The sequence below is a fragment of the Chionomys nivalis genome, chromosome 4 (assembly GCF_950005125.1).
Source record: "Chionomys nivalis chromosome 4, mChiNiv1.1, whole genome shotgun sequence".
Classification (NCBI taxonomy): domain Eukaryota; kingdom Metazoa; phylum Chordata; class Mammalia; order Rodentia; family Cricetidae; genus Chionomys; species Chionomys nivalis.
The window spans coordinates 114,360,433-114,382,986 of record NC_080089.1 but is presented as its reverse complement, the minus strand read 5'-3'; the positions used below and the strand labels follow the sequence as shown (position 1 = coordinate 114,382,986).

Genomic DNA, 22,554 nt, shown 5'->3' with positions numbered 1-22,554 from the left:
CTGGGAAAGGTCAGGAATGGAACGAACTAGTGAGTTTAGAATTTCAAAGGCCAGCTGGGAAGGCACTTGTTAACTGGCATACATATGTCTGCAGCAGGCATCCTGGCACCCAGTGTAACTGGCAACTTGGGATAAAGGTCCGTTCCAATAAAAAATGCACAGAAGTGCAAAGTATTGGCAACAAGCAAAGAAGACTCTGAAGTCTAAGAGAATAATGCCTAGAGCTAACAAGACTGCATACTTCAATATTTCTAGAAGGCTAGAAGCAAGTTCCAGAACAGTCAGGGCTGCGCAGAGAAACCCTGTCTTGAAATCCTCCCCCCCAAAAGTACATACACAAGAAATACCTGCAATAAACAAAATCTATAACATTAGTTCTTTTGCTACATATTTTTGTGCTTATTTTTCTTCCAGAAGCTGTTACACCAAAATATAAACAATTATGAATTAAATATATATCAAATTTTATTTAAAATGATTTATTTTGCATGTGTACGTTAACATCAGTTAACTTTCTTGATTGCTCTCCACTTCACCTATTGCAGCTGGGTCTCTCCCTGAGCTTGATGCGTGCTAATTCCATCTGGTCTACAGCTAGTGAGCTTGTCACAGGGATCCCACCTTGGTCTACCACTTGTACAGCAAGTGCTGTCCCCACTGAACTGCCTGCCCTGCCCCCTCAACGGTAGAGATTGCATGCTTATTCATGCATGAAACTGCAAGATATATAATAAAGTATAACATACTGTATGGTATATAATACACTATATAAAGCAATATAGAATATACAATAAACTATATATCCTATAAAGGACATGCCTGAAAATAAGTATGTGCAAAAGTTTGAAAACATACATTTTCCCTCTGGACTTTTAAGACTACAGACACTGACTGAAGTGTTCACTAATTCTTTTACACAGCACTATACTAGAAACAGCCTAATTACAGATAAAGTTTTGGTTTATTTGGTCTGGTTAGTGTTTTAAAACAGGTCCTCATGTAGCTCAGGCTGACCTCAAGATTACTATGTAGTAAGGATGACTTTGAACCAGTGACTCTCCTGACTTTTGTTCCTCCTAAATGGATGAGTTAGGTGTCATTACACCAGACTAGACAAAATAAAGCTGGATCAAACAATTTTTTAAACGATGCATGTGCACAGGTATATGAATGCATGTAAGTGTGTGGGTAAATGTGGAAGCGAGAAACTCATGTTGGGTGTCTCTTTTTATTGCTCTCATCCTTCTTTTCTTTTTTAAAAAATTTACTTATTTTAATGTGCATTGGTGTTTTGCCTGCATGTATGTCTATGAAGGGTGTCAGATTCTCTGCAACTGGAGTTACAAACAGTTGTGAGCCGCAGGTGATAGGAACTGAACCCAGGTCCTCTGGATGAGCAGCCAGTGCTCGTAACCCTGAGCCATCAATCCAGCCTCGCCAGCCTTACTTTCTTGAGACCGGGTCTCTCACTGAAACTGAAATTTACCAATCTTACAAGAGTGGCCAACCAGCGAGCTCCAGCTGCTTCCCCAGCTCTAGAATTTCGTGTGCACACCATCACTCCTGGCTTCTTACATGGGTTCTGGGGATCCAAACTTGAGTCTTCATGCTTTACAACATGCATTTTACCAACTGAGCCATTCCCAAAGCCAGGATACAGATTTTGTCAAAGCTCTTTTTCTAATATTGATGATTAGCACTCCTAGGATAGAATCCAAGAACTTTCTATGCTAAATTCTAAATGTTATCACAAATTATATTTTAAACTATGCTAAATGCCCAACTGGCTCCTAGAATCTCATCCAGACTTACTGAAAACCTGACTCTGGAGCCCTCAGAAAGGCCATTCTTTGAACAAATGTTAACTTTAAATTGAAAGCTATACAGATTCACTTCTCTTAGGTTTCCAAAGTTATTTTTTTAAAAACACTATTACCCATGCTAGCAAAAAAAAAAAAAAAAAAAAAAAAAAAAAAGCAAGTTTAAAAGGGAGTATAAATTTCAAGAAAGCACCAGCCAAGTTTGATGCTCATGATAAAGAAATGAACAGAAATTTCCAAGCCTTTTCCTCACCAAAACAACCTAGGGTCAGTTTCGTAGACACATACCCCGGAGCCTAAGGAGCCCTTCTCCTTGCCCTGTCCTTATGTCTGTGGCCTCACCATCCCTACACAGCACCAGTTCTTGGATGGCTGTACAGCTCAGTGGTAGAAAGGGCACAGCAGGTACAAGGCCATTGGTTCCGTCCCAACCCCAAACAAACAGAAAGCAAACAGCTCTTCTCCAACACTCGAAAAGATTCCAGCCAGTCAACTTCTCAATATTTGCTCAAACTCTAATGTAAAACTGCTAAAACAAACTCACCTCTTCCGTGGGGTCCACAGTGGAGTGGCCACGGCACCAGCACGGAGTGGACTGATGTGTCCTGGCATCATGTCAAGCATCTGCAGCCTCTAGACTATCTTGGAGGATTTCAACCTACCCTACAAATCCCATGCATGCCACCCTCCACATCTGTGTCTGTCTACAGTGAGGTAGTCAGTATTTTTTCCGAATCCACTCATTTTTCCATAGTCTTATTATAATTGACACATTTACATCTTCTTTTTCCTTCTCCATAATTTCTAATTAGTTCTTTATGTCTACCTAGTCTTATTTTGTTTGAGCTAAGTTTTTCTCACAATATTCTGTTGATTTAAAAATTATTTCTTCACTAGTCTTACCGTAGACCACTCTACTGTTTGACGCTCATCTCTTATAAACTCCTCCCTTACTGCCTAGTTTTGCTGCTGACTTCCTGTTGTTTCTTTTAGAATATTCTTTACAGCAGTAGTTCTCAACCTGTGGGTCACGACCCCTTTGAGGGTTGAACAGCCCCTTCACAGGGGTCACCTAAGACCATCAGAAAACAGACATGACATTATGATTCATAACAGTAGTAAAATTACAGGTATAAAGTTGCAAAAAATTATTCTATGGTTGGGAGGAACTGTATTAAAGGGTTGAAGCCCTAGGAAGGTTGAGAAGCACTGCTTTACAGGCTCATTTTGAGAAAGGTACTGTCTTCCTCGTTCCTTCTGTGACCTTCTCTTCTCACCCAGTTAATCTGATTCCAAGGCTCCAGCTTAGGTCAGAATCTATGGCAGGAACTAAGCCCAACTGAGGTGTGATTTAGTTCTTGATCATGAGGCCTCCTCAAGCACAGACACTTCCCATAACAAATCACAGAAAGCCTGGCAGCAGGCAGCAGCAGCTAACTGCAACTAGGAGAACCATCTTAGCTACAGCTGTTGCTAACAGCACACACTCTAACTTAGCAACACAGCACACTTCAGTTCCACTCAGACCATCCAAAGAGAAACCTAAATAAACACCTACACTGAAGCACACAGTGCGTTCACCCAGCGTTCACCTGTGCCGCTATGTGGTGCCAGCTAATGCCGTCCCTGGGGGACTGGCAGAGCAGTGCCGAGGAGGCTTCCACTCTTACTGAGCTGAGGTGAAAACAGCTGCCTTCGGCCTCAACTCCAAGCCTCTCAGAAATAGCTTCAGTCCCTCTGGCCTAGAGATGTTTCATGTTTGTGGACCCAGATACACCTTCAGCGACAAGAGAAAACGTTTTATCTCCTATGTCTGTGTCTCTGGCACAGAAAGGGCGCATTGGAAGTGAGTAGATTCACAGGGCAACCAGACCACAAGTCTTCCTGGTGAAGGCTCACACAGCAAGCTGCATGCACGGCAGCTTTAACAACCTGCAGCTCTTTAAAGGGCACCTCTCAAATTCCTTGAGAAACCATTGCTAATTCCAAGTAACTTTAATTTCTTTTTATTCAGTCTTTTTTTTCCCGTTTTCATTTTATTCACGAATTTGATTGTCATCCATCATACAGAGTAGTGGAGGAGCTGTGTTAAGGAGACTGGTGTCTCAAAAGCTTGAATTCTCTTTCCTCACTCAGATGCAAGTATCCAAATGGTCAACTAAAGACACCATAGTTGTCACTGCAGCACTGTGTGCCTTAGCGAGCATCTGTGGCAACACAACTGCAGCTGAAACTGACGCAGTATAGACGAGCGAGTTAGGACTGTCACGCTCACGGCCACAGCTATGTTCTACAGTGTCTATGGCCACCTCTTTTTCATTTTCTTTTAAATTTTATTTATTTATTTATTTTGTATATAATGTTCTGTCTGTATGTATGACTGCCCACCAGAAGAGAGCACCAGATCTCATAGATGGTGAGCCACCATGTGGTTGCTGGGAATTGAACTCAGGACCTCGGAAAGAACAGCCAGTGTTCTTAACCTCTGAGCCATCCCTCCTCCAGCCCCAGCCACCTCTTTTTCAAACAAAGTCTTAAAAGCAAGCTTATGTACCTCTCCTAGCCCCATCCCAAACACCAAGGATGTAAAAAGATGGAGAATGAAGATACACTGTAGACTATAAGAAGTTTCACTCAAAGTACCTAAGACTTCAGAACAAAGACTTCAAATATCAACTTGCCACTCCAATTCTGTTTTTTTTTTTTAAATATTTATTTATTTATTATGTATACAATATTCTGTCTGTATGCCTGAAGGCCAGAAGAGGGCGCCAGACCTCTTTACAGATGGTTGTAAGCCACCATGTGGTTGCTGGGAATTGAACTCAGGACCTTTGGAAGAGCAGGCAGTGCTCTTAACCACTGAGCCATCTCTCCAGCCCCCATCCAATTCTGGTTTTTCTTCTTTTTGTGTTCCCTTGAGATAGAGTTTCTCCATCTAACAGCCTTGGCTGTCCTGGAACTTGCTCTGTAGACCAGACTGGCCTCAAACTCACAGAAATCCATCCACCTCTGCTTCCTGAGTGCTGGGATTAAAGGTGTATGCCACCACAGCTAGCAGCCACCCCAACTTTGAAAATGTTCATTACTAAACTAGAAAATGTAATCAAAAGATAATTTTTCAAAAGATCAACAAACCATTAGCTCCTGGGGTAGAAGAAAAAAATAAGACAATAAAAACTTACTCTCAACATCAGATAATAAAACTGAATTTCATTTAGATGAAATTTCAATTTAAATGAAATGGAAACAACTTTTCACAATTGATAGGAAGAAACAAAAAAACTGAATAAATCTGAATAGAACAGTAGAGATTAAATTAGTAATCCAAACGCTTTGACACATTTAAAAAAATGGAGGGATAAAGGGAATTACAACAGCCTAAGACCAGATCAAATTCACAAACTCCTCCAAAAAATATATAAAAGGAGAATATGAATTTGTTCTATGAGGTTAGTGTGTCCTGATACCAAAATCAGAAATCACAAAATGAAAAGGGAAACTGCTGACGGACATCTCTTTGAATACATGAGAATCTTCAAAACAATGAAACTAACAAAAGCAAATCCAGCCACACACCAGAAAATGGTACACCATGATCAAATAAGATTCCTGAGGAAAGCAAAGTAAATTTAATTTCAACATCAATTAGTACAAGTATCACAGTCTACAGAATAACAGATAAAGCCATGGGTCTACCTCAATACACACAGAAAGACTACTGGGACTATAGATGAGTGACACTTGGCTGCTTTAGTCTTTGGGGGCAGAATTCTCACTGAACAAGACACTTGCCACCAGGCCTGACGACCTGAGTTCAATCCCCAGACCCACATGGTGGAAGGAGAGACCTAAACCACCCCCCCCAGTTGTCCTCTTGACTTCCACATCATAGTGATGCACACACCCACACACATTACACCCACAAAATAGATAAAGTAATATCTTTTTAAATGTTGAATCATTTTGGATTCTAGCTGTGGATACTTTAATCAATCTCCTTTATCATATGAGCAAACTCCCTTCCACTCCTACTTTGTTCTTATGAGCAGAGTTGGATTCTGTAAACACCTCTGAGTGTTAATTCACTTTGAGGCTTCTTAAAACTACTATTCATAGAAATGAAATGTATGTTTATAAATTAATCTTATCTGTATTTATTTGCTGAACTCATTGGTTCTGATTTTTTTTTTTTTTAACTAAACTTGCAATTTTCTACCCTCTGCAGACTAACATGATCTTATAGCCTGAGCCTCTTGTTGCGTGTCCTGCCCAGCACCCACAGACGGGATGTCAAAGAGAAGTAGCACACACTGTGTAGTGATTTTTCATTTGTGTTTTACTAAAGAAAGCTTGCCTGAAGGTCAGAAAAGCACAACAGCCAGCCACTGGCTCTTATCTCTACCTCAGTCCGAAATGGTGATACTTGCCTCCAGGAATTCTCAGAATGAGATTGTGTCTGAGACCTGTCTCCTCCAGTCTTGAATCCTCTCTAGGCTGGGATTAAAAGTGTGCACCACCACCACCCAGTTTCTATGGGCAAACTAGTGTAGCTACTGGGATTAAAGGTGTCACCACTGCCTGGTCTGTAAGGCTGACCAGTGGGGCTGTTTTACTCTCTGATCTTTAGGCAAGCTTTGTTTATTAAAATACAAATGAAATATCACTATACACCTGCTCTCTTGTTCTTGAGGGAAAGTGTTTTAATTCATTCATTTTGGTTTGTTTGTTTTTGAGGTAGTGTCTTTCTTTGATACTCTGGATGGTCTCAGAAATCCTGGGTGCAAATGGTATAGTAACTGTCTTTAGTTGATTTAGCATTTCCTTAACTGGCTTGGTTCCAAGTTGTTGCTAAAACATAATTTCTTCTCTCATTTCAGAGTGGTACTGGGCATTGCGCCCTCAAGAGAAAGCTGTTCACAAGACAATTCCTGTATTAAACAGGAGAGACAACCATCCCAACAAACAAGCAAATTGCAATTTCCACACATGATACACTTACATACAAGCAAACACTCATATACATAAAATAAAAATAAGTAAGTATTTTAGGGTAGGGGGATGGAGACATGGCTCAGAGGAGCACTGACTGCTCTTTCAGAAGACCCAAGTCCAACCCCTGGCACGCACATGGTGGCTCATAATCATCTGTAACTCCAGTTCTGGAGATCTGATGCCTTCTGGCTTCCACTGGTACCAGGCATACATTTGGCACACAGACACAAACCATAAACATAAAAGAATTGCTTCAAAGGATTAGACATTTTTTGGGCTGGAAAAGTGGCTTAAGTGCGCCTGTCACTCTTCCAAAGGACCTGGGTTCAGCTCTCAACACCCACCACTGCCTGTAATTACAGATGCAGCAGATCCATCACCCTCTGGTACCACCTCCTAGGGAGTCAGAACCCCCAGAACTGGAGTTATACACAGTATGCATCCCATGTGGTTGCTTGGAAATGAACCTGTATCCTATGTAAAAGCAGTAAATGCTCTTGACTGAGCCATTTCTTCAGTCCCCTTAACATCTTCTTATATTTATGTTATACTTCACAGAAAAAAAGGGAACAAAAACAATGAATTTTCATGTCAGTTGCTAGTTATATGCAATTGGTTGTTACTTTTCATCAACTTGAAAATATAGGGCCTTTTCCCATATTCGAATAAAACATTACTGAATTATTCTAATAGTTACAAATATTAAGTAAACATTTATTCTCTTAAATTATTTTGCCTAAGAAACAGTTACAAGAATTAACTGCTACTTGCATTTAAAAAAGAAAAAGCTCAGTTGAATTATTAATAAGTATAATACTCAAATTAAATAACTGACTTGTCAAAATTATTTCTCAGACTGTCACATCATCAGCACTGCAGTTTGATTTCCTATGAGAAGTACATGAGAACGTCACACTAACCTCTCTGCTAGGTGTCACGTCATCAAGCTGGTCTGTAAATGAAGATGTCCTGCTTCTAATCCTTGTTGCTGTTGAAGAGCTCGGGGAAGCCTACATATAAAAATTATTGTACAGGTTAGAAGACAGCACTGACTAGTACATTATTCCCTGAGCGATGTTTTTCTCATTCCATGCCCAGCAAGTTGAAGAAAGGAAAGGGACATATAAAAAGCATGAAAGAATAATTACAATGGAATCAACTACAAGACTTAGCTACCCACTAGGTACAGTAAATTTTAGTAAAGTATATATAAGGATGTGATTATTTTCAGAATGATAATATTGGAGAAACTGAGAGAGTGTATGAAAAAAGTCTACTATCTTTGCCACTTTTCTGTAAAACGAAATGATTCAAAATTTTAAGTAAACCAAACAAAAGTGGTTGGGCGGTGGTGGTGCACACCTTTGATCCCAGCACTCAGGAAGCAGAAGCAGGTAGATCTCTTTTAGTTAGAGGCTAGCCTGGTCTACAGAGTGAGTTCCAGGATTGCCAGGGCTACAAAGAGAAACCCTGTCTCGAAAAAACTAAAAACAAGCAAAAAGGTTGTCAATTTTAACTTTAATGTCCCTGAAACAGTCAATACTATGAATTTTACAGGTAAATAGCATGTCCTACCTCTCTAGTCAGAAGTCTTTCATGTACAGCACAGCCGAACACTGAGATACTAAGAACAGCCTTGGTGCGGGAAAATTGTCTGTATTCTGTCAATCATGTTATAAATAAACGCTGATTGGCCAGGAAGGAAATATAGACGGGAAAACCAGACAGGAAGTAGAAATGATGTAATGAGAACAGGAGAATTCTGGGAAGGAGGAAGTTGACTCCTCCCACTCCTGCCCAGACCACTGAAGCAGCAGGATGTGATCTGCCCCACTGAAGAAAGGTACTGAGCCACATGGCTAACATAGATCAGAAAAATGGGTTAATCAAGATGTGAGAGCCAATGAGAGGCTAGAGTTAATGGGCCAATCAGGTTATAATTTATGGAGACCTATGTGTGATTTTCTTTGGGGCCAAACAGTTGTAGGGTACTGGGGGGGACAAAAACCCCAACAACAAACAAGCAAGTCTGGTCCCCATTCATGTTACACAGCCTGGCCACTTGAATCCTGGATACAGAACAAAAAGCCCAAATACTAAACCTGGGGTCTGAAGTCTCTCTAACATAAGGTAAAAATAGCCCTGAAAGTATAGAACCAAACCACAAAGACTCCTCTGTACTTGTAACAAAATACCTCTGAACTCACCTGCACGCTTGCTTCCTTACTCGCCTATCTACACAGTAGTAACTACCTACCATCTACATGAGAGAACAAGTGAACAGATGCAACTCTAACCTATGTGTGAACACACTGCTATGGCCAGGGAAGAGCTAAGGTCATGAGCTCAGGCATACACATACACACACCAAGACAAACAAACAGCTGTAAGCTCCACTTCACATCAGGGCAGACGTCCAGTAAACAGTGTAGAAACCAATGCTAGCTTCTGAATAGAAACAATGTTTATGTCAGAAGCAGACCGTGGAGTGAAAATGGCAAGGACAAATCTGTATACCTTGGTTCAATAACCTTCAATAAATGGCTTTTATAAGGCCCTAAATTAAGCCTTAAAAATTTACTACCCCAGTCCTCCCTTCAGCTGCAACAGGGAACTTGAGATCTGCCAATCAGACACACCCACGTGAGACTGAGTCACAAGAAAGAAAATAGACGTGCAAAGTTAAAGGTCACCCTTTGGTAAGCAAAGGGACAGACCTGGAAACAGCCATGGAGCACAGTGCAGTGGGGGGTGCCAGGCTGGTGCCAGGCATGAGCAGTTGAACATTTTTAAGAGCCCATGATGTAGAGCTTCTAGAAACTGTCAGCCACCAAACATCCTTTAACAAATTCCTTTTCTTCTTGCCTAAACTGAATTCTGTTACTTACAACAAAGAATTCCAGCATATGCTCCTTCTAAAAAGTGACCTGAAAATCAGCAAATGATTCTCTGAAACCAGCTATGCTCAAGTCACCTTAATATATATATATATTCTACCACCCAAGGCAAAACAAGATGAATGAACTGGGACTTCAAATTTTAAACAGGCAAATAGGTGAATGTGACAATCTTTATCAATGGCTTAAACATCTTGAATGCACATAACTAAGTCTGTGCTGTGTTTTGAAAGGGGGAAGGGGTATCACTGAACCCTGTTTACTCCACAGACAGCTTTCATCAAAGTTGAGGGAACTGAATATTGGGCAAAGTGCTTGCTGTACAGGCAAGAAGTCTGAGTTTTTGGATGCTTGGCACCCATGTAAAATATGGAGCACAGCAGTATACATCTGCAACTCTTCTTATACCTAGAACCAGTTTACACATCAAGCTTCAAAGGCTGAGATTAGAGACCGCCACAAGAAGGGTAGCGCTCCCTGCAGAACAGAGGTGAAGACATGCTAAAAAAGCAGCTAGAAGCTACTGACTAGAGGAAATGCCTCTGGACCAAATGATTCCCTGTTGTGATTCCAGAATGTCTAAGAAATATTGGGTTATTAATTTAGGTCTCCAAATACCCAGCTGACAGGAAAGGACACCCTACACAGAGACGTGTACTCACTTGAAAACATAGCTCAAGGTGAATGTAAAATCACCCTTTACGCCTTTAATCCCAGCACTCTGAGGCAGAGGCCGGTGGATCTCTGTGAGTTCAAGGCCAGCCAGGTTTCAAGAGAAATCCTGTCTTCAAAAACAAAAACAACAACAACAACAACAACAACAACAACAACAAAAATCGTCCTTAAATCTCAGCCTCCTATGGGGCTAACCAGAAGGCCTCATCAACTGTGAACAAATATAAAACCAAGTATATAAAGATGAAGAGTGAGCCCAGAAGAGTGCAATGGCACCTGGCAGCTCCCAGCTTAAGGCTGACCGATCTTCTCTGGAGCTGCAAGAATCACAAGAGAAGCTGTGGTCTCCTGGGTCTACAATGAACTCTCATACTTAAAGAGGTCTGAATTTAAAGGGCTGGAGACTGTGTGTGTGTGTGTGTACATGCAGGCACTATTTGCTAAGAAAAGTACTGGTTCTATCCAGGCTAATGTTTGTATTTCATTGCCTGCCAAGTTCTTTATTAGTTGACCAGAGACTTCAACTTCAGTATAAGTAAAATCAGTCTAGGGGGCTGGAGAGATGGCTCAGTGGTTAAGAGCACTGCCTGTTCTTCCAAAGGTCCTGAGTTCAGTTCCCAGAAACCACATGGTGGCTCATAACCATCTGTAAGGAGATCTGGTGCCCTCTTCTGGCCTGCAGGCATACACGCAAACAGAATACTGTATACATAATAAATAAATAAATCTTAAAAAAAAAAAAAAAAAGAAAAGCAGGGAAGTGGTGGAGGCACTCGTGCGCGGGGTGGGGAGGGTGGGAGAGTTAAGAGGTGGGTGTACCTCTGTGAGTTCAGGCCACTCTGGTCAACAAAGTGAGTTCCAGGACAGTCAGGGCTGTTACACAGCCTGGTCTGGAAAAACAAAAACAAAACAAATGCGGTGTTGTGGTGGGTCCCGCATGACCCTTGGCCTGTGAATGACATTCACTCTCACAACTGTTACCATAGATAGAAGGGGGATTCTGAAAGTATGATTTTAGTTGAAAATGCGTTTACTCAAATTTTAAAAAATAAATAAATAAAATAAAAACAAAAAAACAACTACCCAGATAAGTTTAAGCTAGTTACACAAGTCCTTCAAATCAAGGGTAGAGGACAGAGACTGAGGCTAGAGCTATGTACTCCTGCTACACTGAATGAAAGCAGGGGGCAGAGGGACGTATGACAAGTCCTGGCATCTCCGGGAAAGAGGCCTCGTCGACAGCCTGCCAAGAGACCAAGACCTCAAGCACTGTCTGAACTCCACCATAACCACATGGAAGTGGCAGGTAAGGTCATCCTGGACGACATCTGGACAGCCATAAAACAGAGACCAGTTCCACCATCCCTGGCTGCTCACCACAGAACTGTGCAGTCTCCAGGCTATGAAGCACTAATGCTGTAGAAAAACCAACAGTAACTTTGGCAATGACCAGCTTTTGTCCCTGTCCCTACTCTTTACCCACGAGAGGCTCCTCAGATGCTGCCCCACCTTTGTGCACGCCATCACAATAGCCACGTCTCTTAGCCCTGCAGGGGCCCAGCACCGCACCTTTCAGGCACTGTTCAATAAAAACATCCTTGACAACTACAAATGTCTTCTTGTTTGTATGTTGTCACTCTGAGTCCTCACAATCAATCTGAAGGCACAAAGGAACATGATACTGTACCCAGTCCTGATAAGATTAGATTCTCAGAAAGCTTAGGCTTGCTTAAGTCAGAACTAGGTTAGCACACAGGCTCTAACTCCCTTTTCTCCCTCACCAGTTCTCTCTAGATGGCCAGTTCTTGAATTTCTCTGGGACTCACAGTAAAAATAATAATAATGCCACCATACTTCAGCCCAATTCATGGAGACACCCCCTAAAACAAAAGTTTCACAGAACTTTTAATTAGCGCAGGGTATAACAGGTAGGCCTCAAATCCACGTCTTCACCATCTAGTTAACCACCCCCTGCCGAACTGCACATTCCGTCTGTACAGCATGCACACTTTACAGTATGAGGTATATTTTCTTTTTGTTATTCTTGAGTAATACATATACAATGAAACATGATTCCATTCACCATCCATTTCCCTCCTCTACCCCCCACGTCCCCTCCAAGCTCAGATAGTGCTGCTCATATGTGCACGGAGGTGAGGCACCACTGGAGGATGGGACTGACCTGAGTAAGAAGAGCCACTGACACTCCTCCCTAGCGGCTGTCAGCTACCGATAGCTGCTCACGAAGGAGCAGGTCCTAGAGAGAACCTCCCGCAAAGAGCCCTGACTTCTAAATGCATTGTTGCTAAACACAAGAGGAGACTTCCAGGTACAGCTCACAAGCCACCTGGCTTACTTCACGGCACCATGTCATCTTTGTAAGTACGAAGCTGCTGTACCTGGTCACCAACCCTCCAATCTATACACTTGAATGTATTTCAGGTCTTTAACTATGATTTTTTTTTAAAAAAAGAATTAACATCAATCCCAGGTCGAACAACATGATTTAAAGAAACCAAAACCAAACATTGTGTATATTCCTATTAGCAGGATGGTCTACATTTAAACTCACTCTCCTAGAGGCTGCATTACCCAGGCGTTTCACAGACACGGGAGAGAGTAGAACTGTTAGAAACACAAGTCAACTCTGTACATACAAACAAACCACTTTACGTATTGGTGAGGTTTAATTATCATGAATCTTTTTTTTTTTTTTGATTTTCAAGACAGGGTTTCTCTGTAGTTCTGGGTGCCAGTCCTGGAACTAGCTCTTGTAGACCAGGCTGGCCTCGAACTCAGAGATCCACCTGCCTCTGCTTCCCGAGTGCTGGGATTAAAGGTGTGTGCCACCACCGGCTGGCATAATTACCATGAATCTTTAACTTTCTGAAATCAACTAATCACAGCTTCAAAAAAAAGAAGCAACATTCACTTTTTTTTGAGGGGATCAGCTAGTCACCTACAGCAAGTTCTCTCATCCCTTCAGCCCTTCCAGACTGGAAGGGACTGAACTGCTCCAGTGATTGGTGCTAAAGACAAGACAAGCATGGGAGCTCAAAATGAGGGGTTTTCCATGTCTTTTAATGAGTGATTTACATCAGTTATGGAATCTTTAGCTACTCACAGGCCTTGTGACTTAGCTCCTGCCTCTCAAATTTTGCCCCAAGCAGATGCCACGTCAGAAGCAGACTTGCACCAGCACACAGAGCACCTGCTCATTAACTCCTCCCACACACCGAGGGTGGGGACAGGGCCACTGGACCTTCAGCATTACAACATTGATCCAGTAACTGCCAATCAACTTGACAAGCCAGTTAAGTAGGGATCTATCATGGGCTTAGTTTCCACATAACATCATACTTCAGTCACTAGCTGGAGCTTCTCACATGCCCTCAACCAAGCACCTTTGTCAGTCTGCAATCTAAAGTGTAGTTCTAGAAATGAGCCATCAGTCTCAAGCTATAAATGCTTAACTTCTCAAACACAATCTTTTAATAAGTGAAATTCACTCATCAAAATGATTTAAGGCAACTTCCAGTTAAACATGGCATCTGAGGTACATACACTGCCGTTCCAGAGAGTTCTGAAATCTCAAGCAATTTTCAGGAGCCTGGAGTAAATAAGAAACAGCTGGAGACCTAGCACAGCTGAGGTGCCACAACCCCAGGATCCAAAGAAGGGAACACTGACACGAAGAAAGTAAGGCAGTGTTCATCCCTGGCATCTTAGCGAGCTTTAGAACTGAAAGGAAAAGCTTATAGTGTAAGCTATAGAAGAGGTGATCAAAAGCCTGACTGTACAATGGAACCCTCTGCTCCCACTCCTAAGGCCCGCACCCGTCCCGTCACTGCTTTCAGAAGACTTGGGATTTATACAATAGGTGCCTCGTGTCAGCAGCACCAGTGCCAGCACATCCCCAGAGATAACAGTACAACGAGTGACCTTCTAAGAGCGTCACTAGTGCAGCGGTGACACAGGAAACAATGTGGCCCAGTCTCCCGTGGCAATCTCTGTCCTAGCACACTACAGTTCCGATTCCAAGGTAGGTAGTTTAACTGTTCAGTTTCCTCTCCATCTTGAAGGCACAGCTCAGTGTGGAGCACAATGCCTAGTATTCCAAGTTCATGGATTTGATGGCCAGTCACACACAGAGAGAGAGAGAGAGAGAGCTAGAAAAAGAGTGTGTGTGTGTGTGTGTGTGTGCGCCTGTAGGGGAGTGGAGAGGTCATGTGTGTGTATGTGTGTAAGTGTATGTGTGCCTGTTGGGGGGGTAGGAAGGGTCATGGGTGTGTGTGTATATGTGTGCGTGCGCGCTTGCGCGCCATAACTGTAAGACCCTGACCTTCATTTACAAGTTGAGATGCTGTAGTCATTGGTAGCCTTTTCTCAGCCAGTCCAGTAAGACAGACTGAACTTGTCTGCATCTCCTGGGGTGTAAAGCTGAAGTGAGGTACGCACAACATGCACCCCTGTTCATGTCTCTGGATCTCATAATTTCACAAATCAGGCTAGTTCATCCCAGTTTCTCAAAACTTTTATGACTCTAACATTCAAATTATAGATTTTCCTTTTTCTTTTCTATCTGAATCTGGGTCCAGACTGACCTCAAACTCTTGATCCTCCTGTCTCAGTCTCCCATGTGCTGAGATTCTAGATATGTATCACCAAGGCTGGTTCTGAGACAGGAAAAATCTTGGCGCCAAAAAGGGGACATAACCTGTGCCCCAGGAATGTGCTGGAGGCAGAAGAGACTCGCACAATTGCTTGTGGCCTTTCTCCCTTCCCAGCCATAACCCTGCAGCTCCCAGGAATGTTGCTAGAGGGCACATACTGGACCCTGCAATCCCATGGCTCCTGCTTTCACCTCATCAGAACTCCACCAGAGGCTTCTCCAGAGCCACCTCATGTTTCCACTTAGCAAATGAGAGAAGGAAAAATAAAGGTTTCTCAGCAGCCTTTGCAGATGCGGCCTAAGCCACCAGAGTGGTAAACACAGCATCGCTCATTCTCCTTGAGGAGCCTATACTCACACTGGGGTACATCTTAACATTTGCAGCTCTTTCTTTGGGGAGTCTCTTTTTCTTAAGTCTTGTACTTAAGCCTGTACCAAAATATCGTTAATAAAATCTACAGTCTGTTTCCAACTGGCTAGTCCCATGATTCTTTCCAGTGTCAAAACTGTAAACCCTTGTTTGGTATGAGTCATGGTCCCTAACAGTCCAGGGCAGCAGTTCTCAACCTGGGGGTCAAGGGATTCTTTCACAGGAGTTGCCTAAGACCAGGAGAAAACATAGATATATTACGATTCATAACAGTAGCAAAATCACAGTTAGGAAGAAGCAACAAAAATAATTTTACAGTTGGGGGTTAGCACAACATGAGGAACTATCAAAGGTCTCAGCATTAGGAGAGCTGAGAACCACTGGTCTAGAAGTACTTCTCAGGTTAGGAGGGTAGTTTATGGAGTTGTCCGTCTCCTCTCTCCTCTCTGCTGATAGCTGCATGCAAGACATTTTTGTTTAATCACATAAACAAAGATTCTTCTATTAAAACATAACAATGGGGCTGGAGAGATGGCTCAATGGGTAAGAACACTGGCTGCTCTTAGAGATTCTGAGTTCAATTCCTAGCTACCACATGGTAGCTTGCAACCATCTATAGTGGGATCTGATGCCCTCTTCTGGCATGTAGTTATAAGTGCAGACAGAGCACTCATCTAAAAACAAATACATAAATAAAATTTAAAAAAATAAAATATATAACACTATATTTCTATATAAAGCATTATCAATGGACACTGAGTCCTCTTTGGTAGGAACACAAATTATAAACAACCAGGACAGCCGGGCGGTGGTGGACACGCCTTTAATCTCAGCACTCAGGAGGCAGAGGCAGGCGGATCTCTGGTCTAAAGAGCAAGTTCCAGGACAGCCAGGGCTATGCAAAGAGACCTGTCTCAAAAATAAAATAAACAATCAGGATAAACTCAGATTCTTCCCATCTCTGGGCCTTCTTTGAGAATTTAAGACAGAGACACACTGCAAACTCAGATTTACAATAAGGCTATGTCCCTTCAGGAAGGGACTCCTCTGCCATCTGTGAGACATCTTGCTAGGACTTTATAATTTGTGTTTTTAAATTTCTACTACATTAACTATTATTTCAGGGCCCTACTTATTTAAACAATAAATAGCCATGCAGGTTCAAGCAGGGCACATATGTTGCTTTTTAAAAATGTTTTAATTGTGATAAACCATGAACACTGCAGTTTCCCATTTTGAACATGTGTAGGTGTACAGTACCATGAAGCATATTCACAGTCCATGAGATCATCACCACCATTCACCTCCAAAGCTTTCTCAACCCACTGAAACGCTGCCAACCATTAAACAGTAACATCCACCCACAGTCCCTGGGCCAGATTCTGTTCTCTAGCCTGATGAATCTGATTACCCTTATGTATTTCATATAAGTAGACTCAAAATATTTGTCCTTTCCTACCTTTATTTTCATAATAGTTAAGCAAGTTTTAATATTTAATGAGAACAAAAATGTCAAAATGTTTTTATTTATGTAACACGCACATGTGTGCGCGCATACACACACCCCACAGGGTCTTGTGAATGCTGGGCAAGCACTCTACCACTGAGCTACATTCATAGCCCCATCTATTTAATTTTTCTTTTAGTAAGTTAATCCTACATAGTTTTAAAAATGCTAAATATGACTAGGAATTAGATGGCTATCATGTTAAATTATTTTGAACGAAGGAAAGAAGGAAAGAAGGAAGGAAGGAGGGAGGGAAGGAAGGAAAGAAGGAAGGAAGGCAGGCAGGCAGGCAGGCCAATATCACTGTTCTACTGCATGGATGTTCTGCAAATATTTCCCCAGAACCAACAGCACTGACAGGCACTCTACTAGCAACAAACATCAGACAGCACCTCCAGGGAAAGCAAGCTAAGCACCAGAGAAACAAAGAAACTGATGTCAAAATTTAGGTTAGTACACTAAAACGCACTTCATGAACCCTTCAGATAGTCACCTGTAATTTTTACAAAGTTTATGTGTATTGTTTCAAAGCTTACAATAGTTTGAAAAGCAGGGAGAAAATTGACATAATGCCTTTCTTGGAACACAAACTTTCTAGGAACCCTAAAAGGAAGGAAGAAATCCGTGCTCAGGCCACTGAGACTCGGAAAGGCATTCATTCACAGCAGCAGCGCCAACGCCGCCAGTCTGTTTCTCTTGCGAACACGCCCCCCTGGCCCTGGAAACGAACTCCCTTAAAAGCAACCACCTTCCTGAAAAGAAGCAAGAGCAAGGTGGCCGACAGGCCCCGTGCCCGTCCTGCGCAGCGTCTGCCCCTCCGCCCTGGCCGCCATCACCCAAGTTAAGCGAGGTGACTAACTCGTGACAGCCTTGGGCGCTGGAACGCGGCCCTCGGCTCCGGCTCCGCCACGCAGCCTGGCCCGGGACGGCTCGACCCTGTGCCCTCGTTTCTCGATCAGGATCATGGCCATTCCAGGCTCGGTGCCCAGTGGACACAGAGGCGACCTCGGCCAGGTCTCAGAGGACCTGGGTCGCCCACCCCCTCCATCACTTCCAGAGTCAGGGTCTCTCGCACGGGAGGGGGAGGGGACGTCCCCCCCGCCACGGGACCCGCGCCCACCGCACCCATCCTCAGGCCGGGTCGGTCCTTAGGGGGGAAACTCTAAGGCCAGATGTCACCGTGGGTCCCGCCAGCGGGCACCGGGACGGAGTCCGGGAGTAACCAGGGCCAGGGTTCCTGGAGTACCAGGGCGGTCCGAAACCCATGCCCGGCTCCGGCTTGCGGGGAGGGCGGAGGTCACGGGAGAACTTTCGCCCGCCTCCCGGGCCCGGCGCAGGGGGACGGCGTACCTGGGCAGGGGCTGACGCCTGCTGCAGCTGCTGCTGCTCCTCGCTGATCTTCTGCTTCAGCTTCTTGAACATGGCGCGGCGAGGGGCCGGCGTCGGAGTCTCTCTACCCGCGGGGCGGCTGGGCCCGGGCCTCGCCGCCTGACTGTGGAGCTCGCGGGCACCTCGGGGCGCTCGCCGTGCGGGTGTCGGTGTCGCCGCCGCCGCGTCTCTTCTTTCTGGGTGCCACCGGCTGGCCTCGGCCCCCCATCCAGCCCCGACAGCGGCGGCGGCGGCGACAACGGCAGCAGGTGAACGCGCCCAGGGCGCCTGCGCGGCCGACGTGGAGCTGGCCAAGAGCTTGCTACGGGGCGCCGTGGCGGACAATATGGAAGCGGTGTGGGTGGACGCGTGCGCACGCTCGCTCGCACAGCGACTCCCACACTGACGCCGGCCGGGATCCTGGCGCTGTATAGTCAAGTGGGGAGCATCTCACCACGGGGCAACAAAGTGAAGAAGGCTGGTGTGAGAGAGGAGGGAGCCAGGAGTGTGTTCAGTGTCGGTTGGCACAATTACTGCTAGAATTCTCTCAAGGGCTTTGGTTGGTTGGTTGGTTGATTTTAAGAGAAGACCTGGAGCTGAGGATGTCGATTGCCTGGCTATGCCGGAGAGCTTGATTCTATCCTCAGCACCGCTCAAACTGGGTGTGACGGAGTACACCTGTAACCCCAGCTTCCAGGGTGGAGGCAATAAATTCAAGGTCATTTCTGACTTTAAGGCCAGTTTGAGCTACAAAGAGACACTGCCTCAAAAATAAACAATTTGACCGTGTTACGTTGACCAACATTGAATTTACGACATGAAGTGATTTTCCTACCTCCAGAGTAGCTGAGACCCACAACCTGTTTTCTACTCCCTGGTCAGAATTTTCAGCCTTTAGTGTTTAATATTTGTGACTGCACTCCCGAGGAGCTGTCTTAAGATTCCCACACTTGCACAACATGAAATATCTCTGTGACCTCTGCTTGTCATGACCCATGTGAAATTTCTCAACAACTCTCTGGGTTCTGCACCAGTTGGCTTCCATTCGGTTCTGATACTCTGCAAAGTACGTTGATCTGGGCAGGGTAACACACACACCTTTAATCCCAGCACTTGGAAAGCTGAGGCTGTCTGGTCTCTGTGAGTTCCAGACAAATCAGCCAGGGCTAGACTACATAGTGAGATCCTGACTCAGGCAGAGAGAGAAAGACCCGGGGGGGGGGGGGGGGGGGGGCGCATACCAGATATCACAAGTTGAGGCCTCAGTCCCCAGGTTGTTTGACTTGTGTTTTGACCTACTGGCTTTTATGGAGGCTCCTGGGATCCCCTACTGATGATATTTGATAGATTTATTGGAACAGCTTTGCTTACATTTACCAATTCCATACAAAGGGATTCCCAGCACCCACATGGTGATTCACAACCCTCTGTAACCCCAGTTCCAGGGCCTCTAATGCCCTTTTATGACCTCCGAGGACAGCAGTTATGCACATGGTTCACAGTCAGGAATGCAGGCAAAAGCTATATGCTACAAACATCTAAACAATCTTACTCTAAATGGAGAAAAACAAGAAACGTTACCTGTAGTCAGGAGTGCAGCTTCTATGCAGGGTCGGGGTGGGGGGGAGCACACCCCACTTCTATGCAGTGGGAGGCGCTCTCCTTCCATTCTATGCTGTGGGGAGCACTCTCCATCCACTTCTATGCTGTGGTGGGGGAGCACACCCCACTTCTATGCTGTGGTGGGGGGCGCTCTCCATCCACTTCTATGCGATAGGAAGTTTGGGGGGCGCTCTCCATCCACTTCTATGCAATAGGGGGTTGGGGGCACTCTCCTTCCACGTCAATACAGTGGGGGGGCACACTCCAATCACTTTTATGCCGTGGGGCTGGGGGAGCACTCGCCATCCACTTCTAAGTGGCGTGGCACTAAGAGAAGAGACATAAAAGGGATTCAGACAGGAAAGGACCAAGTTGCCGGATATAAAATGAATATCCAGGGTCTGGTGAGAGGGCTCAGAGGTTAGGAGCACTGGCTGCTTTTCCTCCAGAGGTCCCGAGTTTCCCAGCAACCACATGATGATTCATAGCCATCTATAATGGGATCTGGTGCCCTCTTTTGGCATGCAGGCAGAACACTGTATACATAATAAATAAATCTTTAAAAATAAATTAAATAAAATGGACATCAAAAATCAGTTGTTTTCAGGGGCTGGGGAGTTGACTCAGAGGTTAAGGGCACTGACTGCTCCTCCAGAGGTCCTGAGTTCAATCCCCAGCAACCCCATGTTGGTTCACAACAATTTGTAATGAGGTCTGGTGCCCTCTTCTGACCTGCAGTCATGCATGCAGATGGAACACTGTACACATAATTTAAAAAACAAAATCAGCTCTTCGCCATCTTTCCTCCGGCCGGGCGGCAGCTTCCATCATGAAGGTCGAGCTGTGCAGTTTCAGTGGGTACAAGATCTACCCCGGACACGGGCGGCGCTACGCCAGGACCGACGGGAAGGTTTTCCAGTTTCTTAATGCAAAATGCGAGTCCGCATTCCTGTCCAAAAGGAATCCCCGGCAGATAAACTGGACTGTCCTGTACAGAAGAAAACACAAAAAAGGACAGTCGGAAGAAATTCAAAAGAAAAGAACCCGCCGCGCAGTCAAATTCCAGCGGGCCATCACTGGTGCATCCCTTGCTGATATAATGGCCAAGAGGAATCAGAAACCAGAAGTTAGGAAAGCCCAGCGAGAGCAGGCCATCAGGGCTGCCAAGGAAGCAAAAAAGAAAAAAGGCTAAGCAGGCATCCAAGAAGACTGCAATGGCTGCTGCCAAGGCCCCCACAAAAGCAGCAGCTAAACAAAAGATTGTGAAGCCTGTGAAGGTCTCTGCTCCCCGAGTTGGTGGAAAACGCTAACTTGGTAGATCAGAGTTGAATAAAGTCCATTTCAAACTCTAAAAAAAAAAAAAAAATCAATAAATCTTAAAAAAAATCAGTAGTTTTCTATTTGCCAATAACAAACTTTAAGAGGAAGAAAGCTAAAAAAGATTCCCTTCCCAGTAACCAAGCAAAACAAAACAGATCACCTTAGAGGATAGCTAATCAAAGAGGTGAGATATTCCTGCAAGAATTAAAAACCCTGCAGAGAGAAATTGAAAAAGACATTAGAAGACGGTAAACCCTTCCTCTCCATGGATCAGCACAGTTAAAATTGTGAAAATGGTTGGTACACACACATGCTATGCAGGCAAGCATACATGTAAATTTAAAAATAACAATAAGAAATCTTTTCAGATACATATACATGTAGATGTAATAAAAACAAAAATGTAAAGTCCAAGACTCAGAGAGAAGTTAAACGTCTTGCCCAAGGTAACACGGCTTGCACATGATTGAGGCAGGTACTGGATGTGAGAGCTTCCGTGCCCGTGGAGTCTGTGCCTTCACCACAGCTCACAATACCTGTGAAGTCTGTGTCCATACCACCGCTCACACTACCTGTGAAGCTTGTGCCCACACTATGGCTCACACTACCTGTGAAGCCTGTGCTCACACCACGGCTCACACTGCTTGTGAAGCCCACAGCACGGCTCACACTGCCTGTGAAGCCCACACCACCACTCGCATTACCTTTGTATCCTTTGCTGCTGTCCCACAGTCTCCCACTGACACTGACTTCTCTAAATTCTCCAACTCTGCTCCAAAATGGTATACTGATTGGCATTTCATTTTCCCCATCAGTGTAGTAGGTCTTTGGGTTGCAGTATTAAAGTTGTGCCTTCATACAAGTATCCTCAGGTATAGAAATGTATCTGCTGCATTTTCTTTACATATCAGATTCACTTGTATCACTTGTATCAGGAAAGAAATCACTTGTAACACTTGTATCAGTAAAAAAATTACACACATACCTTCATATGCACATATATGTTAGGAAGGGAGAGATAGAAACTATTTGGAGTGAGTGAGCGTGTGTGTGCATGCATATGTGTGTATGAGTGTGTGTGAGTGTGTTTGTGCATGCATGTATGTGTGAGTGTGTGTTTGCATGAGTGTGTGTATGCACATGTGTATTGGATATGACTCCAGAGCCTTGGACATGCTTGGGTGAGCATCATAGACACTCAACTATATCACTGTCTGGAGTTTATTAGAGTAGGAGGTGGAGATCCGGAGATCAAAATACTTGTATTTCTCCACTGTTTGAATGTTTCTCATTTGAACATCCATGTGAATGTTTACTTTTGCATATCT

General features: G+C 44.1%; 1 protein-coding gene and 1 pseudogene across 8 annotated transcripts in view; one reads left to right on the top strand and one right to left on the bottom strand.

The window, feature by feature from the left end:
* Golga4 (golgin A4) overlaps window positions 1-18,578 on the bottom strand; it is a 91,236-nt gene extending 72,658 nt beyond the window's left edge. For 7 of the 8 annotated variants that reach the window (XM_057766280.1, XM_057766283.1, XM_057766282.1 and 4 more), the window contains exons 1-2: window positions 18,287-18,578; window positions 7,736-7,825 (exon numbers count right to left, since the gene is read on the bottom strand). In XM_057766280.1, coding sequence (XP_057622263.1) covers window positions 7,736-7,825; window positions 18,287-18,358 — 162 coding nt within the window. In that variant the 5' untranslated portion in view covers window positions 18,359-18,578. The remainder of the gene's footprint in view (window positions 1-7,735; window positions 7,826-18,286) is intronic. The other variant, XM_057766288.1, reaches the window with a different exon arrangement.
* Window positions 18,579-20,735: 2,157 nt separating this feature from the next.
* Window positions 20,736-21,225, top strand: LOC130873824 (60S ribosomal protein L24-like; annotated as a pseudogene).
* Window positions 21,226-22,554: the final 1,329 nt, after the last annotated feature.